The sequence below is a fragment of the Camelus dromedarius genome, chromosome 8 (genome assembly GCF_036321535.1).
Source record: "Camelus dromedarius isolate mCamDro1 chromosome 8, mCamDro1.pat, whole genome shotgun sequence".
Lineage (NCBI taxonomy): Eukaryota > Metazoa > Chordata > Mammalia > Artiodactyla > Camelidae > Camelus > Camelus dromedarius.
This window is the reverse complement of record NC_087443.1, coordinates 43,620,763-43,646,343: the sequence shown is the minus strand read 5'-3', so window position 1 is coordinate 43,646,343 and position 25,581 is coordinate 43,620,763. Positions and strand designations below refer to the sequence as shown.

The window sequence follows — 25,581 nt, the reverse complement described above, 5'->3', positions numbered from 1 at the left end:
TTTCCTTTCAGGTTTTGGGCTTTTTATACCTTTGGATAGGTAAGTCAGTGATATGTATATTTTAGTGGTTCATTAAAAATAGTAGCTTTTAAAATTATGTATCTTTTTTTCTGTTTTTTAAATCATCAGTATTTTTATTGCTTTTTTTTTTTTCTCTTTCTTGTTGGAATCTGAACTTGCTAAGACATTAGAGAGGTGGAGGCAGGCTATTATTTAGGGATGTCTGGACATTATTGTATAAGAACATTCTAGTATAGAGCCTGCATATAAACAAAAAGAATTTCAGTTTTTTTCTCTCAACACTTGTAGAATCCTGTGTGTATAGATAATGCCTTCAAAATCCTCATGCCTTATAGGCAAACCAGAGACAAAGAAAAAATAATGTGCTGAGATGATTCTGTTCCTATTTTGTGTGACCACCTCGAGCCTTTTAAATCATATATCCTTGACTAAATATATCCACACCTTATAAAAATAAATGATTAAGTATATAGTTTCTTACAGTCAATTCATATCAAAACTGAAATCTTCTATTTTTTTATTCATCTACTTTAATTGAATGTTTAAGGTTTTTTTCTTTCTTTTTTAACAACATGTTTAAACAGATTTTCTCTCTGTACAGCTTTTGACATGACTCTTGGATTTGGATTATGATGTACTTTGTTTTTATTTCTATATATTCTGTCTTTTGTTTTTACCCCCAATGAGAGAGAGAGATTATTTAAATTTTAAACTTGTTTTCTGTATTAATTTCTAATTGTATTGCTACCTGGACATAAAATGATTCAAAACCTCATCTAACCTTCTCAGTAATAGGACACAGTAATAGGCATATTAACATAATTATATAAGGGAAAGCAGAAGTCAGGTGTACCAATTAGGACTGTCCAGAGCACCAACTAAGCTGTCTTCTTCTCCAGAACTCCTAAAACTCCCACTCCCACCTTGAAGTTCTAAGAGAAAATAAAATTAAAGGAGAAAGTGACAAAGCTGGTAAAAAGGACATTTAATTATAATTAAAGGAAAATTCCATAAATCATAAGCTATCAAAAATACAGCATCAATAGAAGCATAAAAGCTAAGCCATACAAAGAAAAGCACACCATTGTAGAATATTGAATTTACCACACTCAGTGTATTATAGCTGTAGTGGATAAACAATTCAGTAAACATATAAAATATCTATCCCTTAGACCTAGTTGCTTCCCATGACATATAAGGACCTCCATCCTAATCCCTCACACCCATGCCCACCTCACTGCATCCTTCATCTCTACCTGATGTCATAGGCATACCAAACACTGAGTTTCTTGAATAATGCAGCATTGCTTCTAACTTGCTCTTATACCATTCTGCCTTGACATATGTTTTTCTTTCCCTTTGGATGAGTTATTGTCTCCTTCTTCCACTGGGGCTAATTCTACAACCCAGATTATGCCATGATTTGGGAGGTTGTACTTTGGAGTAAGAAAGCACGGGTTGTAGGGTCACACTTGGTTAAGATCCCATTTACAGTATAACACTGGAAATGATATTTAACCTCCTGTGTTTCAGTGTCCTCGTTTGTATACTGGGAATAATATAACCTAACTCATAAGAGTTATGGTGAGAATTAAATAATTCTCTGCACAAAGAAAACATGCATTCAAGTTATTAAAATGTTAGACTATTAAAATGTTGTTTTTAAGGCAGCAGAAAACACCTTAGAAAGACCTGTTAAATTGCACAAACAGGTAACAGAAAATATTTCACATTTCTCTAATACATCTAAATCAGTAATCCCTTTCTGACTAATTAAAGGTTAGAAAAGATCGTATATCTTCTAAATGAATAAATGCCTCTAAATAAATAGTTTTTAGGTAAACACATTTCTTCTATTCTTCATATAGAAACCTAAATTTGCAATTCAAAGAAGTTAATAGAACTATAATTTGGAGGAATAAACAATTGCCTTACTTAACATGAGACAGTACTCTAGATAATACACAGATCTCAAAAGAAAGCCAGTAAAATGAACTCCACGTCAAGCCTACATTCAATGTTCATTCACAGCTCTAAGGGGGAGATTATAATGTTCAGGTTGTAGATCTTGCTCTATAAAGTTAAGGAAAGCAATCCTCTGAGGCATCCAGGTGAACCTATGCTTCAGTAGTCTCCAACAGTTTATACATGTGAAGACCAAGGTCCTATCCTGCTCTCATTTCCTTATCTAACCGGGAAAGTCAAAATTTACTCATGGGTTTATTACATTTAAGTAATTTGGGGACAATGAGAAATTCCATTACCCTTTATATTACTTTACTTTACTTTACATAGGAATATAATTCAATGATTATAATTAGGAATTATATGTATATAATTAGGAATTATATGTATATATAATTAGGAATATGTAATTAGGAATTATATATATATATATATATATATATATATATATATATATATATATAATTAGGAATCATGTACGCAGCGCTCGACTGTCATATATATATATATATATCCCAAAGAGTTCACATTGAAATGTTATTTGTGTCTGGATAACATTTTATTTTATTTATATTTTTCTTGATGATCTCTATTTTCTGAATGTTCACAGAAAATACATATCATTATAGTAAATTGCTATTTTGATCAAGCAGAAGAAATACCTCTGCTAAGTCTCTGATTTATCTGATTTTATTCCAAGCACCAACGAAAAAACAGACTTTCATTAAACTATTTGCCTAAAATATAAATAAGTTAAATTTCTAAGTCAAAAATACTTGAAAGGGAGTTTTCAAGTTATGTTGTTATTGTTGTTTCTTTGTTTACTTTTTAAAGCAATCTAACAGTCTACTAGACAATAAATCACCATCTGGGAAAAGAATCGTTTAGTTAATCACTATAATAGTGTTCAGCTCTTGGCACAAATAGGTTTTATTTTCATTCATTCATTTTCCTCACTGACAGTTTTTGGGATAAAATAGCTTCAACAAGTAATAGGATGATGATCTGTCCTTTCTCTTATATGTACCAACCCAATTGTTTTCTTCTCTACATCGATCAGGAGCTTATGTTTTATATATATATGTTTTTTTATATATATATGTCTTAATTTTATGTATATAATATATATAAATGAATAAAATAAGCTTAACTTATATTGCTGATCTTTTCATTTCTATCTGTTTATCTAGTCCTTTGCAAGGTATGGAAGTGTATAGGAGATAAAACAAAAGTTATCAAATTTCAAGTATAGAATCATACGGTATTACAGCTGGAAGGAACCTTAGGAATCTGGTTAGCTACAACCTCATTTTGTATATGAGAATACTGAGGTCCAGAGAGGTGAAATGCTAGTTAGAGTCTACAGGGCTACTTAATGTCTTCCTTACAGGTTTGTTACTATCACCAGTTCTTGCCAGCAGAAAAAGTTATTCATTATGAAATCCATAGACATTATAAAAGTAAAGTAAAATGCTAAGATCTTTTCTAGATGATTTTGGCAATACATATACAGCTGTACACGGTGTCCTTTCAGTAGAGAGAGCTGAGATACTGCCACCACCCAACAGCTGGACATCTCCAGGACTATGATGGGCTCTGACATTCAGCCATAGATCTAACCATTGCATCTTGGGCAATTAGGTAGCACTTTGCAATTGGTTTGATGCTTTCCAAATCATTCACTCATTCATTCATGTTAATTGAACACCTTCCAGGGTAAGGTGTCACATGAAGCCCCAAGGAACTGTCAGAAGGTGAACCACACTGAAGGGTCCCTGCTGGCTTGGATCTTATACCTCTGACTGTGGGGAGAAAACAGCACATAAACCAGGGAACAAATGCACAAGTAATTAAGATAAATAAATGCTATGAAGAAAATGGGTATTATGGTTTTGATGAAAGGGTGAATGAGGGCCTCTCTGAGGAAGGGAAATTAATCTGAAGCCTTTTATAGGAAAATTAGAATAAAACTAATTTATTTTCTAATCATAATTTTTTAAATGCCATTTTTAATACATTTCAAACTGAAAGCTCAAAAAGTCAAATTTACTATAATATGCGTTCTACTTTCTACCAAAGAAATGCTTGTTAATATGTACCAACTAATTTTCAATAACCCTGTCACTCAAGTAGCTTTTTCATCTCCAACTAATACATAGGACCAGGGATTATCATAAAGATTGAATTGTTTGGTGAAAACTAAACATGTTTTCTCTTTGAAAGCTTTTCTCGAGGAGTTTCACTGGAACAATTGTTCCAAGAGTGAACGTGAATATTAACATTGAAACTATGAACAGCTCTCTGCTGCCTCTATTATTCTGTTTCCCAGGGTAAATGGTTGCCCCTGTCCCCACTCAAAATACAAAAAAAAAAAAAAAAAAAAAAAAGGAGGAGAAGGGGGAGGGGAGAAGGAGGAGAAGGAGAAGAAGAAGAAAAAAGATAATCTATTTTATTAGAAATCTCAAGAAAGTGACTTTAGATCTGTTAGGGCTACTGCTTTATCTCCTGGAAAATGGAATAAATGAAAATTTCAAGAAAAGATATTTACAAACTTATCAATAATTCTCAATCTGATGCCGTTTTAACCATTTTTCAGAAAGCCTGGAGTTGATCCACATTATGGCAACTCTTAAACAGCATTAATAAATGTCATTCACAAGAACGATATATAGTTGCATTAAATCCTCATCCAGACAAACTGACAGAACTCTAGCCTAAAGCACAATCCTATTTGCAACTGATCTTCTGTATTTAACATCAATAAAGCAGTATCTTATAGTAAGTGAAATTGCTGATTCATCCAGAGGCTCATGCAATAATAAAGCTGTTTATATACTGATTAACACACTAATGAATGACATCTCCATTTCTAAGCATCTATTTGATACCTGAAATGTTTGCCTTACCTCCTAAGCCCTAAACTCTATCAGTAAGCACAAGCTCATTTAACTATGTTCCTTGCTACTCTTATTAGAGGAGGTACAAACAATTCTTAGGCGATTAACTAGCAAGCAGAAGGCACTCTTCACCCAAACGTACTGTGGTAATAAAGCCCTTAGGGTGAAAGCAATTAGAAAAATTGTAACTTTCTCATAAAATAGTAAACTGAGTGAAATTTCGATGAAAGGAGTAGAGTGTGTACCTCTGTTTCTGCTAGTAAGACATTGAGATAAAATAGGATTCATAGTTTATTTGTTTATATTTTTTAAAATCTAAGAATAAATTCAGGAAAGCAAAGAAATAAGACAGCAGATGCTCTGGATGCTAAGTGGAAAATTCCACTGAGATTTGGATTATGCATTTGCATCTTACCTTTATCAAAAATATCAAAGGCTCCTTCAGTGATGGGCAGGCCATTAAAAACTTTGATGCATGGCCTCCATTAAAATGGGATTAGTGTCTCTTGCAAAGAAATTCAGAGGATTGTAGCAGTGAAGAGGAGGAAAAAGAGAAGTAATTCGATTTTTAAATCTCATCCAAATATGGAGATAACATCAGAAAACCTGCATAGAGATGTTACAAAATTGCTTTCACAGTACATGAAAATCATGGTCACTGCTAGTCTATCATAATATTCTTTAAGGGATTTTTGATCCAGGTACTTTAGATTTCAGCTCTTAGCTGATAACAGCCTGCAAAACATCATCATGAATTAAACATGGAAGGAGCACACAACCTAGAGTAATACAAGGGGAAGTTGATCAGGTTTAGTTTCATACGTGTGCAGTTAAAAATGAAATGCATCAGAAAATATTTTTAGAGCCAAAGAAAGTAGCCTTACAAAACAGTAAACAAAAAAAGGATAAACTAAGTTATAAATGTACCTTCTGCAATAGATTTTCTAACTTAGTATTAGAAATATAAAAAACACCTCCAGAGACAGTGCCTTAATCATTTCTCAGAAGGCATGTGCATACCTACTATGTGCCCAGTACATACTAGTTGCTGGGGAATAAAAATATGAAGTCAAAGCTGTTCTCGCCTTCATGGAATTTATATTCTAGATTGGGGGTGTGGGAGCGAAGCAGATGACAGATAAGTAAATAGTGACAAATAAAGATGAAGCTCCTACCCTCTGGGGGTTCACAATCAAGTTGGGGGAAAAGATATAAAAATAAATAGTCACACCAATATAAGAAGAAGCAGAAAAAACACTTCAGATATGGATGGTTAACCTCTGTCATTTATCACCCTGTCCTCATTTGATGAACAGTAATTTCTATAAGGGCTGGTCCAGGTCCCAACAAAGTCATATACTATCAGAGATGCCAGTTATGAATGACAGCAGGAGAAATTAAACAAGGATTGTGAAACACTTCGCCAGTTGGGTTACTCTAGAAATCTCCCTAGCCATGATTAAAGGTCAGAAACAATCTATTTTTATGGCAGTACCTATGTAAATGTAGACATTGCAACATATACAGTAAAACATTGCTGTCTGTGCTATAGGAAATGGCTCTAAGAATGGTTTCCCTAACTCAGGAAGCTTGATTCCTTACCTGGCCAATTATTACTCTCCCATGTTCTTCCCAATTCCTTTGAAGTCTGAAAGTCTCAATGTTCTCCCTCTGGTTTAGAGTTTGAAACCCTGGGTTCATATTCAAATATGTTGCATGGAATTTATGATCTCTTAAACCATTAATCACCCAGTCATCCATAGCTTCTGTGATGGCATGAACAAGGACAGTATATGCATAATATGCATATATTTCCAACCATAATATGCAAAATCCCAGAGATTCTTACTAACAACTCAAAGATCATGCAAGGAGGGTAGGGAAAACAGGAGCAACTCATACTTTTACAGGATTTATAGCCTGGTCTTCAGTATAAGACTTCCTGCATTGAAAAAACCTTAAAAGCCACTGATGTAGATACCATGAAACAATCTATGTAGAAAATGCACAACACAGTATCAGTAACAGCAGACACTTCATGTTAAAAAAATCTTATTTTCAAAAGCAGATTCTGGCACTCTCCTCTACATAGTGAAGCATCCTAAACAAAGGTGTGTTTGGAGGTTGTTGGCTTTTACTAGACAGTCAGCTTCCTAGGTTGGAAGTGTTTCTGCTCCTGCATTCTGACATCTATCAGGTTGAATTTGTCCCTTTTGTAGCCCTTTCTGTTGTCCATAATGTTTGGTAAAGAGATCATTTTGGTGTCATAGTCATACATCTCACTCTCCTTCAGAACCATTCCAGGTAGCAAACAATAATCTGTAGGGCTGGGAAGAGAAAGGAAGGTGGTACCAGTTTACCATCTCTTGCCATTCAGGTGTCCTAATAATTTCCTTTGAAGTTTAAGAATTGTTTCACAAGCACTCATTAAGAATTCACTTCGGTATAAAACAAAGAACTGAGGAGATCACCCAGCCAAAACAATCTCGGCCACAAAACAGTCTATGTCTCCTACCTTCCCCTGTCCCTGACGGTTTATTTTGTGTTACCCTGTAGTAAATTCCTACGTTTTTTCTCCTTCCTTCTTCTGTTCTCTGATGTTTTTTGTCTTTCTTCTCCATTTGCTCTTTGGTCTACTTTTCTCCTCCATAATTAGGCATATATATGTGGTTAAAGCAGAGCATTATAGTCAGTAAAACATGGATTCATATCTCATCATTTCACAGCTGTGTGATCATAAGGAACTTCTCTGATTTTTAGTCTCTGCCTCCTAAAATGAAGATAACAATACTTATACCATAGGTTCTTGTGGGAATTAAATTATGTTGATTCTTTTTATGTAGCTCACTCTTATTTGAGATATCATAAATATTTAATAAGTGGTATTTATCATTACCTGTTATTTTCACCATTAAGCTTAAGTTAGTGCTGTTTCCCAAGCAGTCTCCTTTCTTCCCCATATTGTATTATTTGAAACTCCATTGTTTCTCACTACTTTGTATTCTCCAGAGCTAATGATGATAAAGAGAGCAAAGAAGAAGAAAAAGAAAAAGAGGAAGAAAAGGGGGAGAAAGAGGAAAAAGAAGAGGAGGATGAGGAGAAGGAGGAGAATAAGGAGGAGGAAGAAGAGAAGAGAAGTTGGTTAGAGTGGTGGTTGTTAAGGTAAGATTTTGTATTCGTTCTGTTCTCACTATAGCATTACTTTTATTTTCACATTTAATACTCAAAAGTTTAGAGAGGTCATTTATTATCATCAAATTATTATCATCATTTCTTCGTTGAAAAATGAGAGGTAAATTAACTTGAAGAAGTTTACATAGCTAGTGTGTTGGTTTGGTTTCTTGAATAATCAGAGGATGGAATCAGATGTTCAAAAGATTTATTGAGGGAAAATGCCTGTGAAGGATGAAGGAGAAGGGAGCAAGATCAGGCAGGAGATCCTTTGAACCAGTACACAGGCACGACCCCTGTGAAAGGAGAAAGTACATGAAGATTGAGTTGAAAGAGTTTCAGACTTCATGGCAGTTCCAAGGAAGTCTTGACCAGGTTGATGGGGTGACACTGTGCCAAACCCATTCATGAGCGTGGTCTAGCTTCAGGCAGTAGTCAGACACCAGAGTCCTTGCCATGCTTGGCCACTGACTGGAAACAGCTTGAGGGGAGCATGGCCTCAGCTGGTGCTTCTGAAGGAAACCCAAGTGGTGCATCGTATGGCCCCCAAAGCTCATAATTAGCAATGCCAGAATTTGAACCTAGAATGTGTGCGCTTAAACCTACACTTACCTACAAAAGATTTCTATCTATGATATCAGCAGTGGCACGATTCAGCTTACTTTTAGAAGGAAGAGATTTTTTTTCTGAATGATGAGGATGGAAATGCTCAGCTTGGAAAATAAACTATTTTATGGCAGTTGATAAGGTATGTGACTGAGCTCTCATATGGAAAAAGAAAAAGCCCAGGATTTTTCCTAAGAAAAAGCACTGGATTTGCAGTAATTTATGAACTCAACTACTATATCATCCAGTGAAAGAGTTTAGAAAACCTACGGCTTTTCTCTGTCTCCCTCCCTTCTATTGTACAGTAAAAACTGAAGAATGTTGCTATCAGTTGGTTAGGTTACTGGACAAAAGCCTCAATGGTGGATTTTTAAAAAGATTATTAAAGAAGAGATGTGGGCATAGTCTCTTTTCAAATGTACTTTCTCCCTAGAAGCTAATTAAATGAGAGCAGTTCTGGAGTTTTCTCCCTTTTGGAGGTCCTTCTCACTTTTTTTTTTTAAACTCGGAGTCGACAAGTATGGTTTCATGGATAAGATAATGAGACTTAAGATCTGATGAAATTGAGGAAAATACTAAGAGCATGTTCAGATTAGAAGAAATGGGAAAATAAAGTAGATTATTTAGTAGAAATTTGTTGAGGGGCTCGTTTTTACTGGCAGAAATAATTAGTAGATTTAAGTAATTCCAGAGGAGAAGTGAATATCAAGATCAAATATCAAGTAGACTCCTACTGAGGCATAACATTTCAGAGATGGCAATGAATTTATTCTGAAGCTATGCTAGCTTCAAATGAACAGCACTTTGCTACAAGAAAAAGTGATATCCCTAGACAGGGTCCCCAGATAATTCAACACTGAAGTATCAGGAATGTAGAGGGGCAAAGAAGAGATGGAAAGAATGGAGGTTTCATGTAAAATACGAACAGTAAGAGAAAGACAGCATCCTCAGGGAAGTCTAATGATTAGCAGAGCCTCTATATCAAATGTTAAAATCTTGCAAAAATACAGTACATTTTATTTGCCACTTATAGAAAGGAAACAAATGGTATTCGGCATGGATTCCCCATTTTCAGGATATGAGAATGATTTTGTTGCAACTAAATTCATAATGAGAGATTAATATCATGTGAGTTTAAAGTCGCAGATTCTACACTTTCGAAAACTGGCTCAGATTGAACCAAACATTGACAAAGCTGTTTTGTTTTTTGTCCTTTGCTCTACCTTGTTTCTTTTATGTTTAATTTTCTCCCAGATAAATCTCTCTTTTGATCTATGGTTCATGCAATGACATTTCTCAAGATTAAAATGTTTGTTGTATTACGAGACTACTGCTTTTGTTGGAGGAACACTGTTCAATTAGGCAACTGGTATTAAGAATGTTGGTTGCTGCAGCAGGAGTAATTGGTGCTCCAAGTCTTATATGTATATTCTGTTTATCTTCTGGGAAAAATAAGGAGAGTTAGAATTGGGTGAATCCAATTTAAGAGGTGTTTGCTGGTGTTAAAGGAACAACTTTAATTTCATGGAATGACAGCTCAGACTATAGCTAGTGAAGAAGCAAACCAGATATCCAGCTAATCACTGCTGCCTAGGACTGTGTCAACTAGGAAAAAATGGAGAAAGGGTGTTGGTTTCATACTGAATTAGAGATTCTAATTTTTATGTACTAACAAAATGATAGGAGAGTCCTTACATTATGAATTTAATTTCTGTAAGGAAATAGGTATTGAGTTAATAATGGGAGTCATACTGTGCAAACTTAAGGTATGCTATATCATATAAATTATATATCATAAAATGATTATTGATCATATATCATAATACATAAATCACTTATCATCAAATGGTTAGGAACATGGGCTCCAAAAAAAAAAAAAAAGTAAGAAACAGATCTAGGTTGAAATCATAGATTCAATATTTTTCTGTCAGCCTTCTAGATTGACAACTTAAACTTTCTGAGTCTTAATCTACCTACTTTAATACTGGAATAATGAAACTGCATACATACTTCATAGTGTGTGATGATTAGTTTTATGTGTCAACTTGGCTAGGCCATAGTACCCAGATATTTGGTTTAACATTTTAGATTTTTCTGTGACGGTACTTTTTAGATAATTAACATTTAAATCAGTAGACCTTGTGCAAAGCAGAGTACACTCCATAATGTGGGTGGGCCTCACTGAATCAGTTGAAAGCCTTAATAGAAAAAGACTGACTTACCAGGAAGAGGAGGGAATTTTTCCAGGGAACTGTCTTTGGACTCAACTATAACTCTTCCCTGGGTCTCTAGGCTGCCAGTTTACCTTGCAGATTCTTAACTTTCCAAGCCTCCACAATACTGTGAGCCAATTCCGTAAAGTAAATTTCTTCCTCTTTCTCAATCTCTCTCTCATTCTCTCTCTCTCTGTCTTTCTCTCTCTCTCAAGAGATTTTATATATATATATACATATATATATAAAAAACCTGTTTTTATATATATATATATAAACATTGGTTCTGTTTCTCTGGAGAACCCTGACTAATACATAGCATTACTGTAAGGATTTAATAAAATAATGCGCAAAAGTGGCTAACACATAGTAAGTGATCAATAAGTAGACCAATATCTACCCTTTTAGTTATAATTTGTATTTAGACTCTACTGTTTTCTGATGCATGTAGAATATATATGATACTTTGGTAAGTTGGCTTGGAGGTGGGATTGGGAAAGTGAAGAACCTTCAGACTTAACTGAGCTCTTACTCTGTGCCACCCTCTGTACTGAGCACTATCATCTAGACTCTGAATTGTATTCTTCTCTGTACACTATGGCAGACACCATTATTTTACAGAGAAGGAGGCTGATGCCCAGAAAGACCAAGCATCGTTTTCAGGGTCAGCAGAGGAAACTACTAATAAATCCTGCCTAATAACTCCAGTCAGTCTGAACGCAGGACCTGCACTCTTTAATTTTACACTATGTTTTTTCAAAATAAAAATAGTTGAACAAAATTCAAGTGAAAAATAAGAAATAGATTAACTTCTTGCTTTCATTGTGATATGGCCTTAAGTTTAGTCTCAAAAAGACTTCAGGAACATCAGAGGTATTCACAAAAGCAGTGAGGGACCAAATTGCCCATCCTTAAAGGCTCTAGTGCAGACAGAGGAGTTAAGCCAGTCACCCCAAAGGTAGGATCAGGACTTCTCTGATGTTCTCCTGACCTCACTCCCTCCCTCACCCTCAGGAAGGAAGAGTCCACTATGAACTGAACCATCCTCCTTGGATTTGGGTTTGTTCAAAGGAGAAAAATAACATATCTATAAATACCCTCTTTTTACTTGTTTCTCTTCAGCTGCAGGAAAATAGAAATTCTCAATTTCACTTCAAGAGGTAGAGGAAAGGGAAGTGAAGAGATTACTGAAAAACGATGAACAGTGAAACCATCCCATGTCTAAATCTGGCAGCTCCTCAGCTTCAATCAATTGTTTTTATGCAAACAAGCAGGGCCAGTTTCCCAAATATTCAAACTTTTCAAGAGAAGCCAGAAATATGAAGTTTTATAAGAAATACCTAAACTTTTAAAAATCAGGAATGAGTAGTAATTTTAAAACACTTTGTAGGAGACAAAATGTAGAAAAACATTCTGTAGGAGAAATTTGACACAGAGAAGCCCAATTTATAAATGCTTAATGTAATTAACAATTTAAAAGATGAGAAAAAAGCACCCTGGTTTCACTTCAAAAACAAATCACAGATTGATTCTCAAAACATATTTGTGTTATGATTTAATGGAGACTGAAGAGAAAAAGATCTATTTATCATCAGCTTTTCTAGTTCCCATCAAAAGTATCTTTCTCTTTTGCAAAGTACCTGTTAGCCTGATCACTACAGCCCTAAAAAGATAAACAACAGATGCAATTATCTGGATAATTCATGGTAAACGAGGCATTTATATGGCATTCAGGGCCCTCCATTGGCATTTTGATGTCAAATTAAGTAAATTAATGTATTGGTAAACCAGGTAAAGACTGTTCACATTTATCAGGCAAAACCATAGAAACAAAATGCAAATACTTCAACTTTTCTTTTTTTTAAAACAAACTTAGCATTTCACTTAATCTTTGAAAGCAACTTTTGATTAGTCAAAGAGTCTGATTGTGAAGACTCAAAGCAAAGCAAAATTCTTTATCCAATTAATTATTATGTAATCCCACAAAAACAGGAGAAATATTTTTCCTTGAATAATATAAAGGTTTGATTTTAATTATATATATGAGAAAATATATAATATGTTTTATATATGAATACTTACACACATATATATACACATATATATATATAAAATCTCATTCCATGCATACTACTATATTAACCAATGACTGCTAACCCTGTGGTGATTTTAGACTTTTAGTTATTATGTTCTACCTGTTCTACTCCAACAAGCACAGAGCTAAGCCTGATCAAATTAAAGGAAGCTGGTCTTTCAAATCAGCATGCTGTTATTCCTTTGCCATCCAATGAGCATTTGAGTGATGTTTTCTTTCCAAAGCAAATAGCAGAAACCCTGATTGATTTTTTTTCAGTATAAGAAGTAAAATAATTCAATGTAAAAAAAATTACATGTTGCCAGAACTCTATTCCTGAGCTAAGCTTCAAGAGGATATTTTTGCCCCATGGCAATACTTATGACATTTGTCCTAAGAAATAATTGTACTCTCCATAAAGACCTGTACTGGAAAATCTGATTTGGGAAAATGTAAGTTGGTTTTTATTTTTCGTTTAGTTTAGTTTAGCTTAGTTTTGTTTTGTTTTAGATAACTTTCAATCGCTGATCTGCCTTGGTTGAAGGATTTACTCATACATCTTATTCTTATTTTTATTGTGCTGAAGTGTGTTAATGATTCATCAGGAATTAGATGAAAATCATGGTAAACATTGGAAAGTCAAACAAGACTTTTTTCAAATGATGTATTTTAGAGATTGATTAACAGATGGACAACCAGAGAATACAAAATGTCACTAGCAAGATGTGATTTTAGTTAGTGCTTTCCTAGGGTATAATAAAAAAAGCATTACTAGAGATTTTTTATAAAGTTTCTAGTGAAATTTAATGAAAAAGCAGGGGGTTGATAGCTAACTCAGAGCTAATAGAAGAGAGGTTTCTCCCCACAATAGAAAACTTTGCTCTATCTGGGTATTTTTCAATAGTTGAGGCCAGCAAGCTCTGTCTGGCTATGAAATGACAACACATGTACTTAAAGTTACATTTAATTGGAGAGCTTTTGTACTTCTCATCACCAAATGACAATTTCAGTTGATTTTTTTTCCATTGAACTGACTTGTTGTTGGACATAATTGTCTTAAATTGACTGATAATTCAATCTATGCCTATATAACACGAAAATAAGAGATCAACCCAGAGTGGGGAAAAACAGCAATCAAGCAGACTGGGTTCACACAAATTTAGCTGATTGATAGAACTTTACACCTTTTAACCCACCATTTCTGTGTGAGGGATAAACAGCCTCAGCTCAGCAGCAATTCTGTCAAACTCCAAAACCTACACACAGAGAACACCTGGCCTCATCCTCCATCACTGAATTTCAGCCTCTCCATCTCTGCCTTTGGGAAAAAAAATATTATTATATTGGCCTCTTTCATTCTAAGCAATGACCTTGGCCAGCCCAAGGCAAAATAATGAAAGTCTGCTTTGGGGGTTGCTCCCCCTAATCAAAGGCTTTTTGCTTTTTAGTAAAATTTCTACCATTCTCACAGCCTCTCAGCTTTCTCTGGATAATCTGTGAATATCTGTGCCACACCATACTCAAGCGTGTCTCTCCCAAGAGCACTTAACTTCCCAAGTTCTCCTCAGTGTTTCAATCTTAGTGCTTGACTGATGGCTTTTGATGATGTGGTAAACTACCTGAGAATTAAGAAGCTAAAGGCTGTTAGTGGATTACATTCCATGTAACCTTACGAGATTTTGGCCCAGAAAAGTGACCAGTGAGGAGATTCTCAGAAGTCCTGTTAAGGTGAAGGAGGCAAAGAATTTGGAAAATCCTGGGTTCTGTCAGAGTTTCTGAAATGGCAGGCTGTAGGGTGTTAGCACATGTGAGGCCGATTCTGAAGACTTTGCCTAATTAAGCTAAGATTTAGCTTAAGAAGTTACAGATGTTACTCCAAGGATAGAATTCTGTGGGGTTTTTTGTTTTTTGTTTTTTTTCAAATTGAAGAGGCTGTCGGCAGCCTTAAGTGAGTAGGCCCTGGGGCCCACCCTTAAGTGAATAGGCCATGGGCCCAGGCCAAAGTTCATAAAGCTTGTACCTGGTAAGAAGTAAATGTACATATGAGCCAGTAGTGTAAACACCATGCATGCGCTAGTAGCATTATGTAAGCAGTATGAACAAAGAAATGTGCATGTGTGAGCAGAATAGATAAAAGCAGGACAAGTGTGCCATGCAGGTGCACCATCTTGTTCAACTAGAAAAAAGTGCTGAGCACCACCACCCACCGTGAGCGCCACCCGCTTGTACCGCAATAAAGTGCTGTTTGGCTCCATGTCAGCTCCTCGTGCAGTCTGTTTGTGACATGGCATGTTGGCTCCTTGCACAATTTTCCAGTTGGGCAAGTCACCTCCTCTAATCCCTCTTCAGCCTCCCTCGGGTGACAGAGGCCCATGCGTCTGTTATCCACCTCCAGGGATTCTGACTTAACTATATCTGACCCACTGTATCTAGGCTAGACCTAGGCATCTTTATTTCTTTTTCTTTTTTTTTTCTTTAAGAAGGAAACTTTTTTTTCTTTTTGTTTAAATTCAACTATAGTCAGTTACAATGTGTCTATTTCTGGTGTACAGCCTAATGTTCCAGTCATGCATATATATACATATATTCATTTTCATATTATTTTTCATTAAATATTATTACAAGATATTTAATATAGTTCCCTCTGCTATACAGAAAAAAATAGTTTTTTTAATCTATTTTTATGTATAGTGGTTAACATTTGCAAATCTCAAACTCCCAAATTTGTCCCTTCCCTCTTCTTTTCCCCCCGGTAACCTTAAGATTGATTATTTACTATGTCTGCGAGTCTGTTTCTATTTTGTAGATTAGTTTATTAGTGTCCTCTTTTTTCTCTTCTTTCCTTTTTTTTTTTTTAAGATTCCACATATGAGTGATATCATATGGTATTATTCTTTCTCTTCCTGGCTTACTTCACTTAGAATGACTATCTCCAGGCCTATCCATGTTGCTGCAAATGGCATTATTTTCTTATTTTTTATTGCTGAGTAGTATTCCATTGTATAAATAAAGCCACATAGGTAAGTTTGAGACACAGTCAAAGTTGAATGGCAAGTGATTAGATTCTGGCTGTTAATTACCCAGAACCTTGAAAAGGTTATGCTAAGTGACAGAAACCAGTCATGAAAGGCAACATATTATGTATGATTGCGTCTCTGTGAAATGTCTAGAATGGGCAAATCTATAGAGGCAGATAATAGATTGATGCTTTGTAGGGCTGGAGGGGAATAAGGAATGGTCTATAGGGTAGTGATAGCTCAATGGTACAGGATTTGTTTGGTGATGAAAATATCCTTAAATTTGACTGTGGTTACATTTCCCCATATCTATGACTATTCTAAAAAACCATTGACTGAGAAGAGTTAAATGGGTGAATTTTATGGCATGTTAATTATATTCCAATAAAAGTGCTATAAAATTTTATATGATAGGCAATGAAACATGTATATCTCCACAATTGTAAGAGGAAAGCACATCATTCCATGTCACTCTTTTTGGGCCTGAAAACTTATCAAGAGTTTCAGCACCAAAAATGTTGTCAGGTTTTTAAATCTGGATTTTTCTTCTAACTAACGTTCACCATTGATGACCTAGTCATTAAAACCCTAAGGAGGTTCTACTCCATTTCTGAAATGAAATGACAGGCGTCAAGAAAGCATGAGGGCCAAGCCATCCATAATGTAGAAGAAAGTTCCCTGTGGATGGCAGAGTTGATATCTTTTTTGATGTTATATTGTTCATTTTTTGTGTGTAGGGATGATTATTTAATTAAGAGAGCACATTATTTCTATCAGGGAAAAATTGCTCTCCTGGCCACCCACCAAATGTTAACAAGAGCACTCTATCATGCACTGATCAAAGCCAACACAAAATTTGTCAGCTCAAGAGTGAAGTAGCCACTGTCACTCAGGCAGAATTCAGTTTTTACTTTCTATAGCCATAATCCAATTCAACAATGCTTGAAACAGTCGAGAGACCAATGAGAAAATGTGTCAGCCTCTAAGTGTATTTTAAACAAAAATTTAATGTATGCTTTTGAACACATAAAAATAAATAAATAAATATAGGAACATATAAAAACTTTATATATATTTTGACAACTATTACTCTTTAAAAGTAAGTGAGGCAGTTTTAAGATCATGTTTTGAGATGCTCCTAATGATTCCTGATTTAAATATTTTTGAAATGGATGGTTTAAACTAATAACAGTTAAAGACATAAATGCCAATTAGTTCTTATCTCTATTTATTGAGGTATGTATATTAAGTTTTAAGATTGTGTCAATACCCTGTAAATCTTTATATGTCAAATCAGAAAATGTTTTAACCATTTTGTCAACACTGGGCTTCCCATTACTAAGATTCTATGCACTTATTTTTCTTAGATGAAAACTCAGTCAAACCTTTCATTCTCTAGATAGGAAAATAAAGGCTAGAGACAAGAAATTACTTGCTCAGTGTCACAGAACCAGGAAGTGGAAATGCTGGGACCAGATCCAGAATTCTAGGGTGGAAACTGCACCTAAAGATACAGATCCAATTCAGACCCTAAGGCACCACTCACAGCCTGATTTGTTTTACAAATACATTGTATTAGTCAGCTTTGACTGATGTAACAAAACACCATAGTTTGAGTGGCTTGAACAACAGAAATTTATTTCTCATAATTCTGAAGACTGGTAAATCCAAGATCAAGGTGTTGGGTGATTGGGTTCCTGGTGAGGAACCTCTCTTCCTGGCTGGCAGACAGTGCCTTCTCACTGTGTCCTCACATGGCCTTTCCTCAGTGTACACACACATAAGCACACAAATAGACACAAATTGTAAGGCCACTTAAGCCAAATGGATTGGGATTTCATCCTTATGATCTTACTTAACTTTAATTACCTCCCAAATACAATCATACTGGGGTTTAGGGCTGCAACATATGAACGTTGAAGTGACATGGTTCAGTTCATAGTATACATCAAACGCAAACATCATGGTTCAAGGAATCAAGTAACAATGGCCAGACTGCCCTATTGCCTCCACCTTTTGGGGCCCAATAAGTCACAAATAGTACTTCCTTTCCTACCCACCCTCAAGCTTCAATGATTTAATAACTCAACAAACATTTAGTTTGTACAGAGTACCATGCCAAGCACTAGGGATACAAAATGAATAAGAGTACTTCTGGCTCAGCCTCACTAATTATCAAGAAAAGAATCAATAATTGCAATTGTTTAACCATCAAACTATCAAATTTGTAAAACAAATGGTATTCTGAACTCAGTGAACCAGACACTCTTCATAAACCCCTGGTAGTTTATAAATGAACATAAACTGTCAACACTTATTTATCGATTACTATGTGAAAAGCTCATTTAATCTTTTAATATATATGATTCATTTAATCCTCACTATCATGTATTATGTTTATTCCTTAGCTGAGGGAAGCAAGACAGAGATGAGAGAGGACCTGCCTACAGCAGCACAGTGGTCATTGTGCCACCTTTCACAACTTTGTGGCCTGCCCCCATTGATCCGTTTATTCTCAACCCAATAGGAAAAACAACAACAAAGCCATAAATTCACAATATTTAAACTTATAACAAAAATGAAGAATTTCTCCTGTACCATAAAATGAGCAGGCTGCAATCCTCCAGTTGGCTGGGTAGGGAAGCATATGCTGCACAGACCCAGTCACACAGTCCAATCTGGCTTTATTTGCAACAAAGTTAATTCTGCATTTTAATTTATACCTGTCTGTGAGGCCTTTGGAGCTAGCTCTCCTAACTCAATCCCTTTGCTTTCTTTCTCTTTCTCTACCCTTTCCATTGCCTTCTTTTTTAACACACACACACACACACACACACACACACACACACACACACACACACACACACACACACTCTCACACACGTTTCCTCTGTCCTGTATCCTAACTTTTTAAAAAATAATTTTGAGTCTGGGTACATTTACCCTGCAGAGAACATATTCTACACATGCCATTTTTCCCAACGTGCTTCAGTGTGGATTTTGTATGAGATTATTGTACCAAAAAAAATCAATGCCAGCTCTTCCAAAATGATTGTTAAAAAAACATTCAAACTCCTCTTTCATACTGGTCTCCTTTATGCAAACTTCACTTACTTTGCAGATATAAATAGGAAGATAGTTTTTTGGTCACTTTTAAAAACTTTTCAGGGTTTCTTTTTTCTGTTTAAACACAATCACTTTTTAAATAGAACTAGGTAAAATAATAATGGAGAAGTAAGTGCACCTTCCAAAACTGATCGGCCTGTTTTTTAATACCTTCCTCCCCATCGAGAATTTCAGAGTATATTCCCATGGTAACAATGAGGGAAAAAGAAAGAATTTCATACAGAGAAACACAATGATACCAAAGCATGGAACCAATTAAGAACCTCACTGTGTTTAAAAGAAACTAACTTTTACCAGCAGTTAACTACATAAAATCAACTATCATCAAGTTTGATTTTGCCAAATTGAAACTGATGATATTACACATGGTAAGTGGCTTACTTTTTTTTTCAGCTATGGAAAATAGAAATTTACTGAGACCATCAAGAGCATTGTCAAACACATTCAGGGAAGGATTTTTTTTTTTTTAGAAAACATAGTGTTCAAGTATTTAAAAATTTTTTGGAAAAAAATTATTTAAGAAGCTAACATCATTGCTTCATTACATAATCTATTCTCTTTAGTAGATGACAATACAGACACACAATTGAAACAGTTTCTACAGCCCTGGTAGATGGTCTCTTCCATTTCTATTCTCACTGAATGACAAGGCTCATCTAAAAGGATATATGACCTGACACAGAGTAAAATTAACTGACCTGCACTAACATGGTTTGGGACTGGTGAAGATTAGCCCAGAGTCCGACACAGTTCTAAAATCTGTAGTTTCATTTTTTTGAATGTCCATGTACTCACAGAAAATTTGACTGTAATATTCTTAGACTTGTGTTTTCATGTACAAATTATCATCCATTCCTACCTTTTAAAAAAATAGGCCTAATAGGAAACTTGGAATATAAGCAGGCATCTAAAAGAAACTTATAAAACCCAATTTCCCCATAAATATTCCTTTACTCAAATGCCCCTCTAATTTGCATTGATTCCGTTCATCTTAATTAATGACATGGACAGTGGCTTTGAATTTTGTATCATATTACATGCTGGCCCTCTAGAAAATGCTTTGCATTAATGATGTATTGTAACTGGGTTTTTCCACATTTCTTTTGACTAAGAATAGTTATGTATTCTTCACCCTCACCTAGGGTGAAAATTTTAAAGAATTCTTACTCTAAAAGATAATATACAAAAACACACATATACATATACTTATATACATCTACATATGTAAATATAAATGATACCTATTTAGGATCACAAAAAGACATGATCTTGCCATTTCTCTATATACCTCCCATTAAAACCACTGATATTCTTGGTAAGGCGTGTTTCAACTAAGGAATGATTTAATCAACATCTGGAAATACTCATTTTACATACATGTGAGGGGAAGGAAGCACATTAACTGGAAAAGAAAATGTGTTGTCCCCTGCAAGGATATTGATTTGACCATATGGATGGAACTTCACTACTTTACTACCAGTCTCTGGTTTGGCCCCCTAGGGTCAATTTTTGACTAATTTTAAACATTTGAAAGTCATATTCATTCACCAAGTTGCAAAATTATTTTCTTGCATCAAAAATTGATTCTTCTGAGTGTTTTCCATTTTAGCATGAATAATTTATTGCTAGATGCCTTCATGAGACAGGAAACATGCTTCTTCAATATTCTTTTAATTTAAAAAAAAAGATTGGATTCCATCAGGAATATTTAGTGACATCAAGAGGGAGGGACATTTTACTAACTTGTGATTTTCTTATGAAAGTGTTGAGAAGGGAAATTTTCTAAATAGGTTCTGATTGTTGTTAAATCTCTCTCTCTAGAAAAAATACCAATATTTGACTGAAGTGACAAGGAAGACTTATTCTCTATTCATACTTCCTCTGCATGATTTGGGTAGAAAAGCACACAAAGTAAGGGGGAAACTTATATTCTGTAAATTCTAGAAATTCTGTTGTGACCAATGGTGTAGTATCGTGTGCAAAGAGACTCTGCCTTGTTAATTATTGAAGGGAAAAAAATAATCAACATCCTCACTATTACCAGTGATATTCCACTCTGCACTTGCCATAGGATTCTTTTAAAGCAACAATTAAAGAATTGGGAAGCTTTAATTACAAAGTATTTTTTAATTTATTTTTTTAATGCAGACCTTGATGATTACCTTTCTTTCCACCCATTCCATGATTATATAGATGAGGAAACAAGATCCAGGGAGGGGTGTCAGTCAGGGTTCAGTGAGAGAACCAGTAGGAGATAGATAAACAGATATACACCTCTATCTATATCTACATTTATATCTATATCTATAATGGGTTGAATTGTGATTCCCTAAAAAAGAAAATGAAGTCCTAACCCCCAGCACTTGTGAATGAGATCTCATTTGGAAAGACTTTGTAGATGTAATTAATTGAGGATCTAGAGATGAGATCATCCTGGATTATCCAGTTTTATCCTAAACCCAATGACAAATGTCCACATAAGAGATGCACAGAGGAGGAACACACAGAGAGAAGAGTAGATGGCCATGAGAAGCTGGAGGCAGAGATCAGAGGCAACTCCTAGCCAAAAAATACCTGGAACCATCAAAATACAGAAAAGTCAAAGAAGGACCCTCCCCTAGAGTCTTTGGAGGGAGCATGGCCCTACCAAAGTCTTTATTTCTGATTTCTGGCTTCCAAATTTGTGAGATGATAAATTTTTACAGTTTTAAGTAAGTGGATTTGCAATAATGTATTACAGCAGCTCTAGAAATGAATACACTGCAGGCATCAGAAAGAGCAGGCCTGAACTCAGGCTATATACCCTACACGTAGAACTTCTTCCAGGAAACCACAATTCTGCCTTTAAGGCTTTTTAACTAACTGAATCAGGCCTGGCTGTATTATCTAGGATCAACCCCTTCATTCATGATTGATTATGAACATTAATCATATTTACAAAATACCTTCGCAGCAACTCCAAGATTACTGTTTGAGTTACTGGAGATTATAACCTAATTAAGTTGACACATAAAACTGACCACCATAGAGGACAAGTGACTAATTCATGTCACAAAATTAGTAACAGTATCCTAACTTTCAGCCTATCCAAATATTAATATAGTTCTTAAATCAGTCATCCTACATGAACAAAAGATGGATACCAGTTAACATTTATTTGTATGTCCAGGGGACAAATAAAGTAATAAATACAGGGTCTTATCCAAGTGAACCTTATAAAACATGGCACCAAGAATAGAAGAAAGCCAAGAATCTCATCTATAGATGAACTGGGATGAGAAAACCCTACCCACCCCCACCACCACCAAGGTTCATGTTTGTATAGTAATAGATGGTGACTGTCCAGCTAATTAAAGGACTTCTGTTTTGTTGAAGGAATTATTCATGTGTTGAAGGAAAAATTAATTGTCCCCGAAAACGTAAGGACTTCTGATAGCCTATGATGGGGAGGGAAAAAGAAGTTTGGAGCACAAGGGCCAGGACAAAGACAGAAATGAAAATGGCAAATTTGATTAATTGGTTGTTGTGTCTTTACCATCTAATTCCTTGTTTATAAATAATCAGTAAATTATTTGGTTCTTGTTAGTTTGAGAGGAATTTGAATCCATTTGATTTTTGTATCAAGCCAGATCTTATGTCAGGGTACACCCAGAGCAAGAACACAGTTTGCCCATAGGAGCTCTGCTAAATTGGGTTTTTACCGAGATGATTTTAACCAACCTTCCCTCAGCTTGATTATACTTTAGACAGGTTCTTCCTGACTACTACCCCCGATCTCCCTTTCTTAGGGCTTTTACTTTAGAAAACTTACCATTGTAAATTCTTTCTCTGCTCCTTTTCAGATGTAGTTCTTCTCCCACAGTCTCTTGCCAATTTTACAACCCAGAAATGACTTTCTCAAAGACCTAGTAGCCATCTCATTGATAATGTGGGAGGGTGGGGTCCTAAGGACTGATTAACAAAGATAGAAGGCTGAATCACATCAACCAGCCTCCCAGCAATCCTCCAATACTTTTCCACTGGCTTACAGCAGTGCTTAAAAGCTCTCCTACCTTCTGTTTCAGCGGAGTTGAATTCAATCTCTCTCCCCTACCGCACCAGTCTTGGAAAAAAGCCATCTGTGTCTGTTCAACTCAGTTCAGCACGTTTTTTCTTTGACAGTTTACATAAATCACAGTTTTCCAAACATGTGCAGAGGCAGGAAGGATGCTGTACATGATATAATGAAATATGTATACCCTCAGCATTTAGGACAGCTAGATGGAGCCCATGTACCCAGAACCCCAAGCTGGTAACCTCTGGATGCAAGGAGCCTCTTCCATTTGCCTACCTCCATTTACATCTATAACATTCCCTATGTGAGCTCTTACAAGAAAGAGATGGGAGATCATTGACACAGATGATAGAAAGCACTAAATTCCTTATTTAACATATATTTCTAGAATGTTTCCAATACACAAAAACTACGTTCAAATCTAAAGAGGTTTTGAAGAAGCAGGGGAGGAGAGGCAAAACTAAAGTGCCCATAAGAAACTTGAAATATAACATCAAATAGTAAATATAACAAAAGGGACACTTCAAAGAACGTAAGACAAGTTACACAACAGTACAAACAAAGATCAAATGAAACTGTATAAATTGATTTAACAAACATAAAAACAACGTCAAGTAAAGAAGATGTAGTAGTATACGAAAGAAGTAAGAGCGAGATTTAGTAAAGGAGAAAAGTTGGGTGAGTTGTGGACAGTGTTGTTCTGGGAAAGCTTCGTAAAGAATATGACTTCTCCCAATCTGATCTATGCTGTGGGTGAAAGATAACCAACAAACCTTCATTTGTGCTTGAAGGGTAAGCAGGGCAGGCCACTGAGTGTTTCTGTGTTAACTGAGAAGAGGAGCTCTAGAGCCTTCAAAGGATTTGCTTCATCATCAGGGAAGAGTTGGTCCTTCCCGCAGAAGTGCTGGTCTGGCACATGATGCTTCTTGTCCAGCCCCAAAAGCTTTTCCCTGAAATAATTTCTCCCTGCTCTGCTCTGTGGCCTGCAGGCTGAGCTCTTCTAAACATTTCCTGCTTCTCAGCTTGTAGGAAATGGGGGTTAACCTGTATTTTCAAACTTCTGACCATTGTTATCAGTCTTCTGGCCTGAATTCTGAAGACCTGGATGGTATTTTTTTAAGTGATAAAAGAAATCTGCCACTTCCCCTAACCTTCTGGCCATCCATGACAATTGCAGTTCTTTGGGGAACTAAATACCTCTTATGGACTCTTTGCTCTATAGTCAGCTGATTTTTTTTTGAATCTGGAAGCCTCACAAAAGACCACAGAAGCTCTGTACCTGAGAGATACTCTGGCACAGCCTATCTTTCTGGCAGCCTCTGACTCCCTCTTGCTTTTTCATTCAGCAACCACGTGCATTTAGCCCTTACTGTGAGCCAGGAACAGCTCTCAGTTTGGGGTATATTTATGAAAACACCTGCTTTCTCGAAGTTGAAAATCAATTAGGGAGATTAAAAACACACACATAAGTGCTGCAAGGAGGAACATGGGATGCGGTGAAAAGGAGGTGGTGACCAAACTTGGCCTGAAGGATCAGAAAGACTTCTCAGAAGAAGGGACATGACAGCAGTTAAGGCTTGAAGGATGAGCAGGAATTGCCTGAGGACTATCTTCTTGCCTTGTCCTGTCCCTTCATTTCCTGGGCTCCAAAGGCCACCCTGATTTTGTTGCCTCATCCTTGCTTTCCTTTTCCAGGACACACTGAATACTGTATTTCCTCTAGTTCCTCTGAGTCCACCCCTCAGTGTAAAACAGTAAGTCCATGTTTCACATTGTCTTGAGACCTTTGTTAAGAGAACTCTGAGATCAACATTCTGACTCCACCACTGACAATTTTTGTGAGCAATGGAAGTCATATTTTCTTTTGTGAGCTCCACATTCGTCAACTGTAAACAGGATAATGCATGACTGTCTAATGGCTTCACAGAAAGAAAAGTGAATAAAATGGTATTGTTATAGTAATAACTACAATATTTTAAAGGAGAATTAAAAAGGAACATTATCTAATTTCTACTAGGCAATTTGCCTTCAGAATACCCATCCTCTCATGTCTGCACTTAATCATCATTAAAACTAACATATGTTGATTGCTAATATGATGAATGCACATAGAAACATTGTAGAAGTATTTATTCAAATCATTTAATCCTCCAAGAATTCTGTGACATTAGTATTACTATATTTCAAGTATACAAACGGAGAAATGAGGCAGGAAGATATTAAATATCTTGCCAAATCTGTACCTGTTAGCAGATCACATCTAACTTCCCTCCCTTTACCTCCCAACTATGTGCTTCTTAGACCCCTGCCCTCATTGTGCCCTGGTATTATTCCCCGTGGTCCCCATTAAAAGTCAGAAGCAGCTTGGCCCATCCTTTTCTTTATAAAAGGCACCCCAGCGGAGCTGTGTTTTACATGCTGCAATCACAGAAAACTT

The 25,581-nt window shown here is 35.7% G+C and overlaps 1 protein-coding gene across 1 annotated transcript in view; it reads left to right on the top strand.

Annotated features, from left to right (window-relative positions):
* The window catches only part of LOC116155790 (merozoite surface protein 9-like), a 98,786-nt gene extending 90,612 nt beyond the window's left edge, over positions 1–8,174 (top strand). Inside the window, exons 3-4 of the mRNA XM_064488613.1 lie at positions 12–39; positions 7,893–8,174. Coding sequence (XP_064344683.1) covers positions 12–39; positions 7,893–8,049 — 185 coding nt within the window. The 3' untranslated portion in view covers positions 8,050–8,174. The remainder of the gene's footprint in view (positions 1–11; positions 40–7,892) is intronic.
* Positions 8,175–25,581: the final 17,407 nt, after the last annotated feature.